Source organism: Lepus europaeus, chromosome 5 (assembly GCF_033115175.1).
Source record: "Lepus europaeus isolate LE1 chromosome 5, mLepTim1.pri, whole genome shotgun sequence".
Taxonomy (NCBI): Eukaryota; Metazoa; Chordata; class Mammalia; order Lagomorpha; family Leporidae; genus Lepus; species Lepus europaeus.
In genome coordinates, this window is record NC_084831.1 from 102,958,710 (window position 1) to 102,977,873 (window position 19,164).

Genomic DNA, 19,164 nt, shown 5'->3' on the forward strand with positions numbered 1-19,164 from the left:
TAATTGCCGAGTGAGATGGGACAGGAGGCCAAGGTGGCCGGGGCACAGCCTTGCCTGCGAAGGCTCCGGGATGTCAATTGTTTAGAACACCTTGTTCCGGTTGCCAGGCGACTGCCCACTATCTATGACTGAGCCGAATTCCCTTCGAGAAGGACACCCCCTGGCGGTTCGACTCGGGATGCCCCTCGGGAGGAAGCAGGCAGGGATGCGGCGGGAAATGGGCGTTGCGCGCTCCAGGAAGTGCTGAACGTGCTCTTCTGAGCCCCAGTTGAAGAAACGCCAGCCTCTCACCCTCCAGGATTTCTGCAAAAGTCTGCAGTCGAGGAGAGAAATCCTAAAAGAAAAAAATGACCCGTACGTTTCCTTTTTTCTCGCACCTAACAAAAGTCTTCCCTATATTCAAGGAAAGGAGCCAGTGAGGATGTCAAAACACGTGTAGCGCTCGGAGGTACTGCCGGCTAGGGCGAACTCTCCTTGCTTAACCTCGGCTTAACGACACGAATCCCAGGGCTTCTCACAGAGCCGCCTGTAACAGCACGGATGGACTTGGCGGGATGCAGGTGGTACGTACCGGGGCCACCCCGGTGGGCGATGGTGTCTGTAGGCCCGAGGCAGTATCTCGGGCTTTTTCCTACGGGCGCACACTCCACTTTTGCAAAATCAGAGGAGGCTCACCATAGCCCCTGCCCGGCGGATTGGCTGGGCATGGCCTGGAGAAATGTCCGGTCGCGGTTTTCGCGCGGCCCTGGGCCGGCCTCTGGGGCAGGTTGCACGTCCCGGGCGCGCGCACTGTGTGGCTCCGCGCGCGCCAGCGGCGGCGGCTGCCATGGCGACCGGCAGGTGAGCGGCTGAGGCGCTCGTGGTCCCCGCCCCACCCGCGCCGAGTGAACGAGGATGCGGTTGTCAAGGCGACGTGGGTAGGAGGCGAGGAGCCGGAGGGAGGAGGAAGGATGGGCGGCCTTGGCGGCGCCACAGGGAGGTGACTGGAGTGAGCCCGGCCCCTTGCATCCTCCCCCTGTGAACCTCCCTCCTCTCTCTTTTTTTTTTTTTTTTTTTTTTTTCTTCCCCTTGCCTTCTGCCAGCAGAAACAGCAGCCGCACCACCTGAGCCGCTACTGCCGCTCTCTCTGGACTACGCTATGGCTGATCCCGGGCACCGCCGCCGTCTCTCCGCCTGGGGCAGGGGGAAGGTTGAGAGGCGCGCACTCCGGCTTCTGCGGCTGCTGCTCTGGGCTGGGACCGCCTTCCAGGTGACCCAGGGAGCCGGACCGGAGCTTCACGCCTGCAAAGAGGTACTGTCCACCTGCCGACACGACCCTTCGACCGGCCGGAGACCTTGGGGGAGCCAGTCGCGCCCAGCTCTAGAGGCCGTGGAGTTTAGGTGTCTTTGGGGCTGAGGCGTCGAGGGGAGGGAAGAGCAGCGGCCCGGCGTCAGGGCCGGGACTCACAAAATAGATGATCCTCGTGGCGTGGGCTGCTGAGCCCAGCGAGAACCGGCCCAGCCCCGGGGAGAGGCGAGAGCTGGGTCTCTGGACTCGGAACTAGGGAGGAAGAAGACTGTGAGTTGCGTTCTGATTGGGGGCGAAATCTCCTGAAAAGTGGTTAAAAGCAAGATTATATAAAGAGAGGCAAACGAGGAAGAGGGAAGGGGGCAGGGGCGGGGGACAGTGGGATCAGAAAGAAGAAAAAAGTAGTGGACTGATGTCAATGTGTGTGCTTTTATGATGACTTCAGTCGACGGCGTGTGAAAGTGCGAGAGCGGCTGTGGGATCCCATTAGAGTCTCTCTTTCCTCGGTTTAAACTTCCAGTTACCGTGCAGGCTTCAAGTGCAGATCCCGTTTATCGCTTGATACCTCTCAGTACACTCTGTCTAGATGTTGAGTTCCCGACTATCTAATTCTCTCCCAGTCTTTACTCTCCTTCTCTGGACTTCTGCTAACATATGCACTGAGTTGTTTTCAACGTGTTTCAAATGTTGGCAACATCATTCAGGCACTAGGTAGTGCGTGTCTTCCAACCAAATATGCCTTATGAAAATTCGTTTTGGAGAGACACAAAAAGGTACGGAGAGGAACAAAACCAAGTAGTTTTCATATCATTGAAATATCAGTATATGGTCGTGCACTGAGCAACTTTTTTTAAACCATATGGCAGCAACAGCAATAATATATTTATACGAACTACGTTGAGGAAAGCAAAATAAAAGTTCTATTATCTCTGTAAGATTAAAAGCCTTCAGTTTGTCAAGAGTCAAGCACCGTGAAGATAATCCCAAGTGTCAGACTTGGCTAAAGTGTTGAGAGGATATAATGGTTTTTATAAGCCATGTGTTAACTGGTTAGCAATGGCAACCCCATCCCATATGGAGATGTATTATTATAAAGATATGCGAAGCAGTAAACTGTCTACAGCATAGCAGATCATGGCAAAAGGGGGGAGGGGGCCTGTAAATAAAGATCTTTCACTTCAAAGATTCCTAAATATGACATAAATTACCCCAGTCAGTGAAACTTTTGCTCAGTGTGGTTAGTCCTAACGCTGACCTGCCCTGGGCTGTCTTTGCTCTCACCTAGCCACTTTACGACATGTTTTAAGGATGATTGGGAACAGAACAATTTTGTCCATGTGCCCGCGACTCACTGCTTTGGTAGCCTGTGGTCTAACCAGCGAAAATAATGAGTTCGTGCAAGTCCACCTCCCTAAGAATCAAACATGGGCTCTCCTGAATGGAGCTAAGACTCTCAAACAGCAACTACCACTTCTTGTTGAGATCTTCATCCACTATGGGAAACATAACACGTTTAAACAATTAAACCCTTCAAAGGAGGGAAGATTGGTACTTGAGGACTCACATTTTGCTTTTTAGTGCTATTTCCATGGCCGATATTTGCTTGACAAAAAGTCTTCCATGAACTCTGAGCTTCGAGTTGTGGGAAGCTGTGGCGCTTGACATAATGAGGGTTCTAGTCCTATAGGGACTCTACCATTTCTGGATCAGGATTACAGTAGCAGTCACCTCAGAAATGATTCTTTGAGGACAGGGAGAGAAAATGCACACAGCACATGCCATGGAGTTCCTAACCCCTTCCCTACTCAGCTTCTTTCTCATTAGATCCACATCCCACACCAGGTTGCAAGTGGCTGAGAGGCGGGCTTACTGGCCATGGGCGTCAGCAAGTCCTGTTGACTCTCTCCTTGAGCAAACAGTGGCCGCTGAGCACCCTGCCTCCAGAACAATAAGGAAGAGAATAAGCCCTTTATTCTAACATTCTCCATATGGCAATATGAACCGATCAAACAAGTTTGGGGGCTTCCAACTCTAAATGGTGAAAAATCAATCTGAGGTAGATTAGTCCTCCTCGGTCTTAATCTTCATATGAATTTCTTGTGCACCTATGTTGGGTGTGAGTGTCAGGATCTACGGACAACAATACGGTTGCAGCCTTTTTTTTTTTTTTTTTTTTCGTGATCCCTCTGGGTGTAATCAGAAAACAGAGGTTTAGCCTGAGGCCTAAGTCAAGGTGACAGAGAACTCAGAGTTGTAGGCTACTGGACTCGTGCCGGGGCTTGGTGTTCCTTTCATGGTTTTAGAATAATCAGGGTCACCAGTGGAACTAAACATCCAGTACACTGTTTGTCTTCATGAATCATTTCTTTAGCCCTGTGTTAGCCCAGGCTGAGGGCCGACTAGAGCCAAAGGAGCACTTCCCATAGCACAATGACTAAAGCCAATGAGAGAGCAGCAGAAAACTGCCTTTGACGTGATCTGCCTTGTCCTGAGGCTTCGGTGCTAATTGCCCCCAAAGGGACTTCCCGATCGGTATTGTAAAGCCCAGGGGACTTAGGAATCTGACAGACATAGATTGGAATAACATTTTTGGAATGAGTGATGACTGCCATTTAGTAAGGATGCTACTTGGAGCAAGTTAATTAATTCTGACAGTCTCAGATCCCTGATCTGTGAAATGGGAGTGGTAATACCCATCTCACAGGGCTGTTGTGAAGATTCAATTAAGTTGGATAAACATGTAAAGTGCCTAGGATATACTGTTGACATACATGGAGGCTTAAGAGATCTTGATAGGCAGGGGGCACTGATCTATCAGGAATGACATAGTGGCAATATAAAAGCATTTCAGTGGGCAGATGGAGGAAGGATGCTTTCTAGATAAAGGGAGGAGCCTAAAGGAAGGTCCCTGGATGGAAAATGCAAATAATCCTGGGAATTGCAAGTCGACCAGTTGGCTGAAAAGTGGGCTCAGCATGGGGCACAATGGAAACCAGGGAGAGAATCCCCAAGAGGTATCTGGCAGGGATGTCAACTTTCTCAGAGCAGATTAGCAAGAAAATAAAGTACATCTGCTTGAGGTAGGTCAAAAGTTGAGATTGAGAGGGATGGGGTGAAGAAGCCGGTTCAGAAGATGTCATGGAGGTCAAGGAGAAGGTAACAGAGGGACTGCACTGGATGGTGGCCGTGGCGTAAGTGGAAGGCACAGATGTGAGAAATATGCTGAAGGTGGAGGTGAGAGGGTTTGGCCCCAGGATGAAGGTGTAGGGTGCTGGTGAGGGCCGAGGCAAGATTTTTTGTGAGAATTTTAGAGTGTGAGAACGGTGGCAGCTAAAAGCTCCAGTGCAGGAAGAACGGCCCCAGGGAGCAGTGACTCCTTTTTTGACTCAGACTTCCACGGGATCTGCGCCTGTAAGAGGTGGGAGAGTCCCAAGCCTGGGCAGCTGCTTCTCTGAATGGGCACGGTTTCTGGGCTTTTATGGATGTATTTCCTCCTGCATTTGGCTCTAGGGGAAAGTGGGTAGATCTGGAAAACTCTCAGGCCTCTGAGATTTCAGGAAATATTTCAGGAAAGTAGAAGATTTTAGAAATATTTTACTTATTTGAGAGGGGAAGAGATAGATAGATAGATAATAGATAATAGATAGATAGATAGATGAGTGAGCTACTATTCACTGGTTCACTCTCAAATGCTCAAAACAGCTGAGGTTGGGCCAGGCCAAAGGTGAGAGTTGGGAGCTCAATCCAGTTCTCCCAAGTGGGTGACAGGAACTCAATCACTTGAGTCATTACTGTTGCCTTCTGGGGTCTGTATTAACAGGAAACTGGAACCAGGAACCAGAGCCAGGTATCGAACCCAGGTACTTCACTGTGGAAGTGAAGTGGTACACACTTACCTATCTTAGCTGCTATGCTACATGTCTATCCCAAAATTTTAAGATTTAAAATGACTCCTTTGGTTGGAAACCCTCAAGGTTGGTGTCTAAAACGTTCTGCTTTATATGATGAAAGGAGGAAATGAAAACTCATTTGTCATAAAGTACATAATAGAATAGCAAGATGTGCCACTTCCATTTTATAGCAGAGGCAGCTAGAGAATAATACATTTGGGGGACCTGAAGCCATTTAAGAAGTCATTCTGTCTCTTCTCCTGTGTCAAGGTAGGAATACTGAAACCAAACAAGACTGATAATTGTCTGAGTTATTTTGAAAAATCTTAAAAAAACAAAGTGGCATATTTTGTTGGCAAATTGGAAAATGTAACAAAAAGAAGATAATTTAAAAATTACTTTTTGTTAAGAATAAATGTACATTGAATCTTGAAAAAAACTTACTTTAAATCCCATCAGTTGAATTATCCCTTTTGTGTATTATTATGTATTATTTATTGTACTTCTGTCGCACATTTAGTGTTTGAACTGAGATGTGCCCTAAAGAATACAGTATGTATTGGATGCCACGTGTCCTTTAATGGCCAGGGGACGACGGGAGCCATGCGTTGCTAGGTGATTTTGTCATTGTATAAACATAACAGAGTGTACTTACACAAACTGAAACGGCTACGGTGTGACTGGGAAATACAGTCTAATGGGACAACCTTGTACATCCCGGCTGTCGCTGACTGTGGCACGAGACTGTGCTTGTGAGAGAGGCAGGGGCGTGGTATAGAGCGTGGGTTCTGGATAAAACTAGGTTAGGCCTCTCAGGCGTCAGTTTTGCATTTTTAAAATGGGAATGTTAGTGGTGTGGGCTTCAGTACTATCATAGGACGATTCAGAGTGCTTAGGAGTGTTCCTGATGTATGGTAAATACCCAAGACATGTTAGCTGTTTTTTTTTATTTTTTTGACAGGCAGAGTGGACAGTGAGAGAGAGAGACAGAGAGAAAGGTCTTCCTTTTTTCCGTTGGTTCATCTCCCAATGGCCGCTGCGGCCGGGGCACCACGCTGATCCAAAGCCAGGAGCAGGTGCTTATCCTGGTCTATTGAGCCATGGCGCCAGCCCCGGCTGCCCCTCTTCTGATTCAGCTCTCTGCTGTGGGAAAGCAGTAGAAGGTGGCTCAAGTCTGTGGGCCCCTGCGCCCACATGGGAGACTGGGAAGAAGCAACTGGCTCCTGGCTTCAGATCCACGCAGCTCCAGCCATTGCGGCCAATTGGGGAGTGAACCATTGGATGGAAGACCCTTCTCTCTGTTTCTCCCTCTCACTGTCTGTAACTCTACATCTCAAATAAATAAATAAAAATCTTAAAAAAAAAAGAATTTAAGGGTGAGAGAAGCGGGTTGAACTAAAAAGGGGGAAGGAGTAGCCATGAGGAGTACTCAGAGGAGAGAGTTGATGGACTCAGCGAAGGAGGTGGGTCTGGGCGGTGCTGTCCCGTGTGGCAGCCACCAGGCACATGTGGCTGTTGGGCACTCAAAGTGTGGCCAGTGCAGCGGAGGAAACGAATTTTTAACTTTATTCAATTTTAATTAAGTTAAAAATACTCAATTCAATTATTGAAAAAACTTTTAACGGTATCTGGAGCAATTTTGAAATACGAATTGGGTTCCTCAACTGTTAGTAACTACAGATCACCTGTGTTTGATGCAAATTTAGGGTCTGAACTGAGATGAGCCATAAAGTGTAAAACACACATCAGCTTTGGGAGACTGCATACAAATGGAAGATAGAAAATATCGCCACAAAATTTTATACTCAGTACAGGCTGGAATGGTAATGTTGTAGAAATTGCCTAAATAAAATGTATTATTAAAATTAATTTCACCTGTGCCTTTTCACTTTTTAAAATATGGCTACTAGAAAATTAAAAATCCTGGCCGGCGCCGTGGCTCAACAGGCTAATCCTCCGCCTTGCGGCGCCGGCACACCGGGTTCTAGTCCCGGTCGGGGCACCGATCCTGTCCTGGTTGCCCCTCTTCCAGGCCAGCTCTCTGCTGTGGCCAGGGAGTGCAGTGGAGGATGGCCCAAGTTCTTGGGCTCTGCACCCCATGGGAGACCAGGATAAGCACCTGGCTCCTGCCATCGGAACAGCGCGGTGCGCCGGCCGCAGCGCGCCGGGGCGGCCATTGGAGGGTGAACCAACGGCAAAGGAAGACCTTTCTCTCTGTCTCTCTCTCACTGTCCACTCTGCCTGTCAAAAAAATAATAATAAAAAAAAAAAGAAAATTAAAAATCCTGAGTGGCTCATATTTTGAGGGGACATTGTTTTCCTGGAGATGAATGTACAAATCTCTGGCCTGCAATTAAAGCCCAATTCTACCATTTCATCTGTCTTATGTTGGAAAAAATAGTCACCTTTCTTAGCCTCCATTTTTCCATCTGGAAAATGGGGATAATTTAGTTCTTTTTTTTTTTTAAGGTTTATTTATTTATTTGAAAATCAGAGTGTAGGGGAGAGGGGAGAAAGGAGGAGGGGGAGAGGGGAGAAAGGAAGAGGGGGAGAGATCAATCTTCCATCTGCTGGTTTTCTTCCCATGTGGCTGCAACAGGCTAGGCTGGGTCAGGCCAAAGCCAAGAGCCAGGAACTCCATCTAGATCTCCCACATGGGTGGCAGGGGCCCAGGCACTTGAGCCATTTTCTTGTGCCTTCCCAAGTGCATTAGCAGGAAGTTGGAAGGGAAAAGCCAGGAGTTGAATCGGTACTCAGATACCGGATGCCGGTGTCACAAGCGTGGTTTAATCCGCTGTGCCACAATGCTGGCCCCTAGTTCTTAACTTTTAAGGATTGTCAAGAGGATTAAACCAGATAATGCTTTAAAAGTGCTTTTGCGGGCCGGCGCCGCGGCTCAATAGGCTAATCCTCCGCCTAGCGGCACCGGCACACTGGGTTCTAGTCCCGGTCGGGGCACTGATCCTGTCCCGGTTGCCCCTCTTCCAGGCCAGCTCTCTGCTGTGGCCAGGGAGTGCAGTGGAGGATGGCCCAAGTCCTTGGGTCCTGTACCCCATGGGAGACCAGGATAAACACCTGGCTCCTGCCATCGGAACAGCGCGGTGCGCCGGCCGCAGCGCGCTACCGCGGCGGCCATTGGAGGGTGAACCAACGGCAAAAGGAAGACCTTTCTCTCTGTCTCTGTCTCTCACTGTCCACTCTGCCTGTCAAAAAAAAAAAAAAAAAAAAGTGCTTTTGCAGGAGTGGGCCCTGGTGCAGTGGTTAAGATTCTGCTTGCAACACCTGCATTCCATGTTGGGTGCCTGGGTTTGAGTCCAGCTCTGCTTTGGATTCCATCTTCCTGCTGTTACAAACTTTGGGAGGCAACAGGTGATGACCCAAGTACTCGGATCCCTGACACCTGCATGGGAGATCAGGATGTAGTTCCAGGCTCCTTGCTTCAGCTGCCCCAGTCTCAGCTCTTGGGGGCATTTGGAGAATGATAGCAGATGGAAGATCTCTATCTGCCTTTTAAATAAACAAAACAAAACAAAAAAGGAGATAATTTTTGTAACAAAAGAAGAAAAAGCACTTTGCAAATGCATTGTTCTTGGTACTGTTTTATGATCTGCTTTTTTTTTTTTTTTAAGGTTATTGATTTGAAAGGCGGAGAGATACAGAGAGAGCAGAAGAGAGAGAAAGATCTTCTATCCAGTGGTTCACTCCCCAAATAGCTGAAATGGCCAGGACTGAGCCACACCAAAACCAGGGCCATCTTTCATTGATTTCCCAGGTGCATTAGCAGGGAGCTAAACTGGCGCCCATATGGGATGCCAGCACTGAGGGTGGAGGCTTAACCTTCTATGCTCCAGCACCAGCCCCCTGTGATCTGCTTTAAAAAAACGTTATAGGAACACTGTTGCAGGTCCTTAAGTGGTCTTGTATGACACGATTTTAGCAGTGAACGGTGAACCACCCTGGCTGATCTCTAATGCTAACTCTCACTTGCCTGTGCCTCTCCCTTCTAATGTAGGTCAGCAACTCACTCTCTCTGGAGTCATTAATTTTTTCCTCTACTGAGTCATTCCCGTCAGCCTTCAAATGCACTATTATTTCTCCTATCTTAAAAAATAGAAAAATAGGGGCTGGCATTGTGGCACAGTGGGTTAAGCTGCTGCCTGAGACTCCAGCATCCCATATAGGCAAACTGGGGAGTGAACCAGTGGATGGAAGATATCTCTCTGTTTCTCCCTCTCTCCAACTCTGACTTTCAAAATAAGTCAACAAATCTTTATATAAAATAGTTAGAAAAATGGCAAGGATAAAACCCCCCAAACTGCCTCTCTTACTGCCCCTCCAGCTGCCACTCTTACTGCTTTCCCATGTAACCATGCATTGCTTAAGTGTGGGGGTGTGCTCTGAGGAATGTGTCATTAGGAGATTTTGTCTTTTCATTGTGCTAATTATTTTATTTATTGGAGAGGCAAAGTAACAAAGAGAGATGGGGGGGGAGAGAGAGAGAGAGAGAGAGAGAGAGAGAGATATCTTCCATCAACTGGTCCACTTCCCAAACAGCTGGAGCTGGGCCGATCTGAAGCCAGGAGCCAGGAGCTTCTTCTGGGTCTCCTACTCAGGTGCAGGGGCCCAAGCACTTGGACCATCCTCTGCTGCTTTCCCAGACTATAAGCAGAGAGCTGGATTGGAAGAGAAGCAGCTGGGACATGAACCTGCATCCATATGGAATGCCAGTTCCATAGGCAGAGACTTAACCTACTATGCCACAGTGCCAGAGTCTCAAGTAAATCTGAGAGAGAGAGAGAGAGAGAGAGAGAGGTGATAAACACGAGATGTACAAGAGCTCTTCAAAAATTCATGGAAAATGCATACTATGAAGAAATTATATATGGATTTCAAAAATTTTTGCACCAAAATAATCCTTTTAATTCCATTCTTCACCAACTCTTTTTTAAGGTTTTTTTTTTTTTAAGTTTTATTTACCTATTTATTTATTTGAAAGTCAGAGTTAGAGAGAAGAAAGATAGAAGGAGAGAGAGAGAGAGAGACAGACAGACAGAGACAGAGACAGAGACAGAGAGATATTCCATATGCTGGTTCACTCATCCAAATGACTGCAATGGCCGGGGCTGGGCCAGGCTGAAGCCAGGAGCCAGGAGCTTCCTTTGGGTCTCCCATGTGGGTGCAGGGTCCCAAACACTTGGGTCATTCTCTACTGCTTTCCTAGGCTCATTAGCAGAGATCTGGATCAGAAACAGAGCAGCCAGGACTCAAACCTCTGCCCACATGGGATGCCAGCACTGCAGAGAGCGGCTTAACCCACTGCGCCACAGTGCCGACACCGTCCACCAGCTTTTTGAAGTATCCTTGTATGAGGCTACTGCCAGCATAAAATGATGTCATGTTTTGCTCCAAACATTTTTTTGTAAGCAAGACTACACTGTAAAATAAGGAATAACAGTATATTAAACATATAAATCAGAAACATTTATTATCATGACAAAGTGTGATGTGCTATACATTGTTATATGAGCTTACTTTTATGAGACTGGTGTGCAGTAGGCTTGTTTACACATGAGAAATGCCCAGTGACATTAGGAAGGCTGCACGGTCACTGGGCAGTGGGAATTTTTCTGTGCCATTATAATGTTTTTTTTTTTATCTATATTGTTTTTTTTTTTTAAACTTATTGTGAGCAGTTTTCTTTTTAAGATGTATTTATCTGAAAGTCAGAGTTACACAGAGAGAGAAGGAGAGGCAGAGAAGTCTTCCATCCACTGGTTCATTCTCCAATTGGCCACAACAGCCAGAGCTGTGCTGATCTGAAGCCAGGAGCCTGGAGCTTCCTCCTGGTCTCCCACGTGGGTACAGGGGCCCAAGGACTTGGGCTATCTTCTACTGCTTTCTCAGGCCATAGCAGAGAGCTTGATCAGAAGTAGAGCAGCCGAGACTCGAACCGGTGCCCATATGGAATGCTGGCACTGCAGGCGGCAGCTTTACCTGCTATGCCACAGCACCGGCCCCATGTGCTATTATAATCTTTAGGACCATCCTCCTGTATGCAGTGCATTGTTGACTGAAACATCCTACGGCAGTGCATGCCTGTGCCGCCAGAGCCCCTGAGAGTCTGGTCCAAGATCACTGCACTGAAAGTCTCTCCTTTCTGTCTCCATTCCAGTGAACTTTCATCCCCACAATTCCACCAAAACTCCTCCAGGCCAACCCAACGGTAACTTCTCAGTCCCAATCAGACTTCCTCCAGCAGCATTTGATAGAACTATGTTCACGCTCACCTCCTAGGGTCACTTTCTTCTCTTGGTTTCCATGACTCCATCCCTGTGGATTTTCTGAATTACTTTTCCTGCCTTCCTCGTAGCCCTGTCTCTGTCCCCTTGGTTGTCTTTCTCCCTCCCTCCATCTCTGCATTGTTACTTTAATCTTTCTGTTATTTCATTGCTTTTGAACCTAACATTCTTTTTCTACTCATTCCTATTCACCGTTTAAACCTGTCTAATTATGTAGACAAATGTCATTGATATATATGATATATAAATTGTTAACCCACCATGCAGTTTAGGAACTAGAACACAATCCATGCTGACAGAACTTCCTGGGGTTTACCTCCAATCCCAGCCACCTGAATTTTGGTTTCCTGTTCCCTACTCCCCTACTCATTTTGTTTAAATTAACTTTTTTTTTTTTTCTTTTTGACAGGCAGAGTGGACAGTGAGAGAGACAGAGAGAAAGGTCTTCCTTTGCCATTGGTTCACCCTCCAATGGCCGCCGCGGCCGGTGCGCTGCGGCCGGCGCACCGCGCTGATCCAAAGGCAGGAGCCAGGTGCTTCTCCTGGTCTCCTATGGGGTGCAGGGCCCAAGCACGTGGGCCATCCTCCACTGCACTCCCTGGCCATAGCAGAGAGCTGGCCTGGAAGAGGGGCAACCGGGACAGAATCCGGCACCCCGACCGGGACTAGAACTAGGCGGAGGATTAGCCTGTTGAGCCATGGCACCGGCCTTATTATTTTCATCTACTTGAAAGACAGAGAAAGTGAGAGAGAGAGAGAGAGAATCTTCCATCTGCAGCAAGCTGTGGCCTAACCTGCTGCACCACAGCACCTGCCCCTCTTCGTTTGAAAGGCAAGGAGACTAAGAGAGATCTTCCATCCACTGGTTTACTCCCGAAGTGCTTGCAATATCCAGGACTGGGCCAGGCTGAAGCCAGGAGCCTGGAACTCAATCTGGGTATGCCACGTACTTGAGTTATCACCTGCTGCCTCTAGAGTGTGCGTCAGCAGGAATCTGGAAGCCGAACTGGGACTCAAACCCAGCCACTGTCATATAGAATGTGGGTGTTCTGAGTGATGTCCCAACCATGTGCCAAACACCTGCCCCCTTTACTTTATTATTTTTTAAAGATTTATTTATTTATTTGAAGTGGAATGTGGCACACACACCGAGAGAAAGAGACAGAGAGGGGGAGAGAAAGAGATACTGTCTATCCACTGGTTCACTTCCTAAGTGGCTGCAGTGGGAGCCCAGAGCTCCATTCAGGTTTCCCACGTGGGTGGCAGGGGTCCAAGGACCAAGACCATCCTCCACTTCTTCCTCAGGCACATTGGCAGGGAGTCGGATTGGAAGTGGAACAGCTGGGACTTGAACTGGAGCTCTGATATGGTGTGCACTGCAGGCGGCAGCCTAGCTTGCTGCCCTGCAATGCCAGACTCTCCTTTACTTAAAAAAAATTTTTTTACAGACGATCCCTGACTTATAATGGTTGACTTATGATTTTTTTACTTTATGGTAGTATGAAACTGATATGTATTTATGTATTTGGTACAAAGCCTACTTTAAATATTGATTTTTTTTTTAAGAGAGACAATCTTTTTTTTTTTTTTAAGAGAGAGAGAGGGCCAGTGCCGTGGCTCACTTGGTTAATCCTCTGCCTGCGGCGCCGGCATCCCATATGGGTGCTGCGTTCTCATCCCGGTTGCTCCTCTTCCAGGCCAGCTCTCTGCTGTGGCCTGGGAAGGCAGTAGAGGATGGCCCAAGTGCTTGGGCCCCTGCACCCGCATGGGAGACCAGGAAGAGGCACCTGGCTCCTGGCTTCGGATCGGCGCAGTGCCGGCTGTAGCTGCCATTTGGGGAGTGAACCAATGGAAGGAAGACCTTTCTCTCTGTCTCTCTCATTATCTATAACTCTACCTGTCAAATAAAAAGAGAGAGAGAGAGAGAGAGAGAGAGAGAGTCTTATTCCCTAGTTCACTCCCCACTCGCCTACAATGGCTCAGCGCTGGGTCAGATCAGAGCTGGGGGAGCTAGAGGCTCAGTCTAGGCTTCCCATGTGAGTGGTATGGACCCAAGTGGGTGAGCCATCACTGCTGGCTCCGCAGTCCACATTAGCAGGGAGCTGGAGTCAGGATTTGAACTCAGGTACTCTGATGTGGCACGTGTGCATCTTAACCGGCATCTTACTCACTAGGCTACACAACCGCCTTTGAACTTTGATCTTTTCTGAGGCTAGCAATGTATGGGCACTATACTCTCTCATGATGCTGGGAGCATCAGTGAGCACAGTTCTGGGGAAGCAGCCAGTGTGCCACTGTGTACCCTGTTGCCAGCACTGCTTGGATCTTGTGCTTTGTGTTTCCATAACCCATCATGTCTCCAGTAACACCCATGGGGTATTCAACACTTTATTATCAAATACACATTGTATTAGATGGTTGTGCCCAGCTGTACACTGCTCTGGGTTTTCTGAGCACCTGGGAGGTAGGCTAGGCCAGCCTATCATGTTTGGTAGGTTAGATGTATTAAATGCATGTTCAATTTATTTTCAACCTACAGTGGGTTAACTGGGCTATAATCCTATTGTAAGTCATGGAGTAGCTGTGTGTACATGTGTGTTTTCCTTACAAAACCTTAGTTACTTTTATTTTTGACTTTTGTAAAAATATGTCATACTGCATTTGGACTTATAGAATTTGATTTTCTAACTCAATATTAAGTTTCTAAACTCATTCATGTTATTGTGTATCTTGTTCATTTTCAGTGTTGTAAAATATTTCCTTGTATGGCTAGTCCACAATTTTAAAATTCGTTCTGTTGACAGACATTTGGGTTTCCAGTGTTTTACTCTCTCAAATGATGCTTCCAGGGATGTTGTTGAACTTGTCTCCTGGTTCACAGGTGGAAGTGGGGTGCTGGGCTGTGATTCACAGATGGAAGTGGGGTACTGGGCTGTGAGGCGGGCACAGATTTATCTTTACCAAAAAGTTCCAAGTTGTTCACCCAAGGGAGGGACCTAACCCTACCTCATTTCAGAGATGGGGAGTCCATGCAGGACCTTGGCCACTGCTGGCCTGAATGTTTGTGCCGTCTCCCAGGTCCGTATGTTGGCACCTGTTCCCCAGTGTAATGGAGAGGTGACCAGGTCCCATGGGATTAGTGTCCTTTTTTTTTTTTTTTAAAGATTTATTTATTTTACTTGAAAGAGTTACACAGAGAGGAGAGGCAGAGAGAGAGAGAGAGAGAGAGAGAGAGAGAGAGAGATCTTCCATCCAATGGTTCACTCCCCAATTGACTGCAATGGCTGGAACTGTGCCAATCTGAAGCCAGGAACCAGGAGCTTCCTCTGGGTCTCCCACGCAGGTGCAGGGGCCCAAGGACTTGGGCCATCTTCTACTGCTTTCCCAGGCCATAGCAGAGAGCTGAACAGGAAGTGGAGCAGACGGGTCTTGAACCAGCGCCCATATGGGATGCCGGTGCTTCAGGCCAGGGTGTTAACCTGCTGCACCATAGTGCCAGCCCCGGGATTAATGTCTTTCTACAGCAGAGCTGAAGGAGCTCGTGTGGATGTTCCCCAATGTGAGGATGCCCAGAAAGTGCCATCCATGAAGAACAAGCCCTTATCAGACCCCTGGTCTGCTGGTATCTTGGGTCTTGGACTTCCCAGTGTCCAGGACTGTAAAGGATAAATTTCCATCATTTATGGGTTACTTAATCAATTTAATTAATTAATTAATTAATTAATTTTGAAAGGCAGAGGGACAGAGACAGAGACAGGCAGAAAGCAAAACCTCCCATCTTCTTGCTCATTCCTCAGATGCCTGCAATACCTTGGGCTGGGCCAGGTCAAAGCAAAGAGCCTGGAACTCAATCCAGGTCTCCCTTGTGAGTGGCAAGGATACTCATGGTATCACCTGCTGCTTCCTAGGGTGCTCATTCGTAGGAGGCTGGAATTGGAAGCAGAGCTGGGACTTGTACCCAGGTGCTCCCATAGTGGATGCAGGCCTCCCAAGTGGCAGTTTAACCTGCTGTGCCACAGTGCCCACCACAGTCTCCACTTCTTGGGGGAAGATCCTGCAGGGTCATGTTGTAAAACTGCACACATACAGGGATGGAAAGAATTTGTTGCCATTTTTACAGTATACCACTGTGAAAAAGAGTTGATATAAACAACCAACCACTGACTCCAACAGACTTTTAGCTATGAAAGAAAAAGGAAGGGTATGAGAGATTATTACAAGGAGACCTAATTTACAGTAACCATAAGGTCATTTGTAGACCTTCAACATCTGCTGGGAAGATGACATCAGAGTTTTTACTCACTGTATGTGTTGGTGCAGAATCGCTGCTACAGGAGTATTGCACAGGAATGAAATACTCAAGGCAAAGCACATATAGTGTTGGTTTTGGAATAGGACCTAACTCCACATTTCCCTATTCCTTTTTGACCTATTGAGTGTTCATATATATATATATATTTTTTGACAGGCAGAGTCTGACAGTGAGAGAGAGAGACAGAGAGAAAGGTCTTCCTTCTGTTGGTTCACCCCCTAAATGGTCACTGTGCTAATCCAAAGCCAGGAGCCAGGTGCTTCTTCCTGGTCTCCCATACGGGTGCAGGGCCCAAGCACTTGGGCCATCCTCCACTGCACTCCAGGGCCACAGCAGAGAGCTGGACTGGAAGAGGAGCAACTGGGACAGAATCTGGCGCCCCAACCGGGACTAGAACCCGGAGTACCGGCGCTGCAGGTGGAGGATTAGCCTAGTGAGCCATGGCGCCGGCCCTTGTTGTTTTTGTTTTTAAAGATTTATTTTATTTATTTGAAAGTCAGTTACAGAGAGAGAGATAGAGAGATCTTCCATCTGCTGGTTTATTTCCCACAAGGCTGCAACAGCTGGGACTGGCCGAAGCCGGGAGCCAGGAGCTTCTTCCAGGTCTCCCATATGCAGGGCAGGGGCCCATGTACTTGGGCATCCTCTGCTGCTTTTCCCAAGCCATTAGCAGGGAGCTGGATCTGAAGTTGAATAGGAGGACATGAACCAGGACCCTTATGGGATGCTGGCTTTACAGGCCACAGCTTAACTCACTATACCACTATACCCCCCACCTTTTTGTTTCTTAAATAGCCTTATTGTTTGTGTAACAATGGTATGCTCTTAATTTATTTTTTTTTCCATTTTACTTGAAAGGCACAGAGAGACAGAGACAGAGAGAGCCAGGGAAAAGCCAGGAACTTGGGACTCCATCCAAGCCTCCCATGTGGGTGGCAGGGGCCCGAGTGCTTGACTCATCGCTGCTGCCTCCCAGAGTCAGCGTTAACAGCAGAGTAGCCAGGACAGGAAGCAGGCATTCCGATATGGATGCAGGTGTCCCAAGGAGGATGTCCTAACCATGCACCCAATGTCTGCCCCACAATGGTACTAATTCAAGAAATGTAGAATGCAAAAAAAGGACACAAAACTCACTCAAAATTTTCTCAGCAGTTAAATTGACTGTAAACATTTTGTTGCAAACTTTGCAAACTTCTTGTTTATAGGCTTTCTGTACTTCTCTGAGTATAGATATAATTTTTTAAAATATTCATTTATTTGAAAGAGTTACAGAGAGATGTAGAGCCAGAAAGACAGAGAAGTTTTCCATCCACTGGTTCACTCCCCAAATGGCTGCAATGGCCAGAGCTGAGCTGGTCTGAAGCCAGGAGCCAGGAGTCTCCCATGCGGGTGCAGGGACCCAAGGACTTGGGCCATCTTCCACTGCTTTCCCAGGCCATAGCAGAGAGCTGGATAGGAAGTGGAACAGCCGGGACTTGAACAGGTACCCATATGGGATGCTGGCACTTCAGGCCAGGGCGTTAACCTGCTACACCACAGTGCTGGCCCCTGGATATAAATTTATAATTACCCCCATATGGGCAGATCCCACATGCTCTTCATAAGCTGTGTATAGTAATATGCAGGGGACAGTGCTGTATGTTAATAAGTACAGGACATTGGCCGGTGCTGCGGCTCAATAAGCTAATCCTCTGCCTGTGGCGCCCGCACACCCGGTTCTAGTCCCGGTCAGGGTGCCGGATTCTGTCCCGGTTGCTCCTCTTCCAGTCCAGCTCTCTGCTGTGGCCTGGGAGTGCAGTGGAGGATGGCCCAAGTGCTTGGGCCCTGCACCCGCATGGGAGACCAGGAGAAGCACCTGGCTCCTGGCTTCGGATCAGCGTGGTGCGCCGGCTGCAGTGCACTGGCCGCAGTGGCCATTGGAGGGTGAACCAACGGAAAAGGAAGACCTTTCTCTTCTGTCTCTCTCCCTCTCACTGTCCACTCTGCCTGTAAAAAAAAAAAAGAATAAAAAAAAGGACATCTATCATTTTTAAGCTGCATAGAATTCTGAGGCATATAATTGATTTATATTACTAATTCAGATAGCTGTCAATCTATTATTCTAAACAATACTGAAATTAACTCCTCTGGATATATATTTGTAGACATTTGCTCAGTTGTTATTTGGTGAACTCAATTTATGTGTCTAGAAATGGGGATTCCTTGACCAAAGGGCTTTGTATTTTGTATTTCTCCATATTACTCAATTTCTCTTTTGGAAAATCGTACCAATTTTACTTCCCATCAACCTTTTTTTTTTTTTTTTTTTTTTTGACAGGCAGAGTGGACAGTGAGAGAGACAGAGAGAAAGGTCTTCCTTTGCCGTTGGTTCTCCCTCCAATGGCCACCACAGCCGGCGCGCTGTGGCTGGCGCACCACGTTGATCCAAAGGCAGGAGCCAGGTGCTTCTCCTGGTCTCCCATGGGGTGCAGGGCCCAAGCACTTGGGCCATCCTCCACTGCCTTCCCGGGCCATAGCAGAGAGCTGGCCTGGAAGAGGGGCAACCAGGACAGAATCTGGCGCCCCGACCAGGACTAGAACCCGGTGTGCCAGCGCCGCAAGGCGGAGGACTAGCCTATTGAGCTGCGGCGCCGGCCTCCCATCAACCTTTCACACCCTCATCTTTTCTCATATCTATAGCAATGCTGTCAGTCCTTTAAAATTCTGATGAATTAGTAGACATACACACACACTCACACTTCTTTCATTTTTGCTGGGTGCATAGCTGAGGACCACTGTGGGTTTCAAAAAGGACCCCACATAGAGCTCTGAAATGACCTCAGAGCGCTTCTGGAAGTGCCAGCTGCAATGGGGAGAGTGTTCCTGGCTCTCATCCTTCCACTTCTTTTTAGCCCTGCACCAACCTGAATGCAAAACTCAGCACTTCTGAGGGTGCTAAGAATCCATCTACACACCCACAAGCACACACGCCAAGCAACAGACAACACAGCTACAGCCACACAGCACTAATGAGCAATGTGGTCGTCACTGGAGACCTTTCTCAAGAGGAGAGGGTTTCACTTCATCCCGGCAAGTGTATAAAACCCTCTACATCCTTCTCATCCAGATCGCCCCCTCAGTGGCTTCCCCCTTCACCCAGCCACTTCCACCCTTTGTCCACCCTTTGCGCACACTCTGCCCAGCCTGCCCGTTCCTCTCTTTCACATTTCCGCATCTAGGAGGTCTTCCTGGAGCAGCTCGTTTGGCTTGAACGGCTGCATTGACACTCAGAAATCACCACTCCCATCCACTTGTAGTAGTAAGCTTGCTGACATGCTAAGAGAGAGCAGCGTATGGCGAGAGACTCTTACACAGAGACTGACCATAGGTGGGGAA

At 47.9% G+C, this 19,164-nt stretch overlaps 1 protein-coding gene across 2 annotated transcripts in view; it reads left to right on the forward strand.

Moving 5' to 3' along the window:
• ELAPOR1 (endosome-lysosome associated apoptosis and autophagy regulator 1) overlaps positions 1-19,164 on the forward strand; it is a 109,158-nt gene that overhangs the window by 9,157 nt on the left and 80,837 nt on the right. The window contains exons 3-4 of one of the 2 annotated variants that reach the window (XM_062191881.1): positions 405-563; positions 1,083-1,291. In XM_062191881.1, coding sequence (XP_062047865.1) covers positions 1,139-1,291 — 153 coding nt within the window. In that variant the 5' untranslated portion in view covers positions 405-563; positions 1,083-1,138. The remainder of the gene's footprint in view (positions 1-404; positions 564-1,082; positions 1,292-19,164) is intronic. The other variant, XM_062191880.1, reaches the window with a different exon arrangement.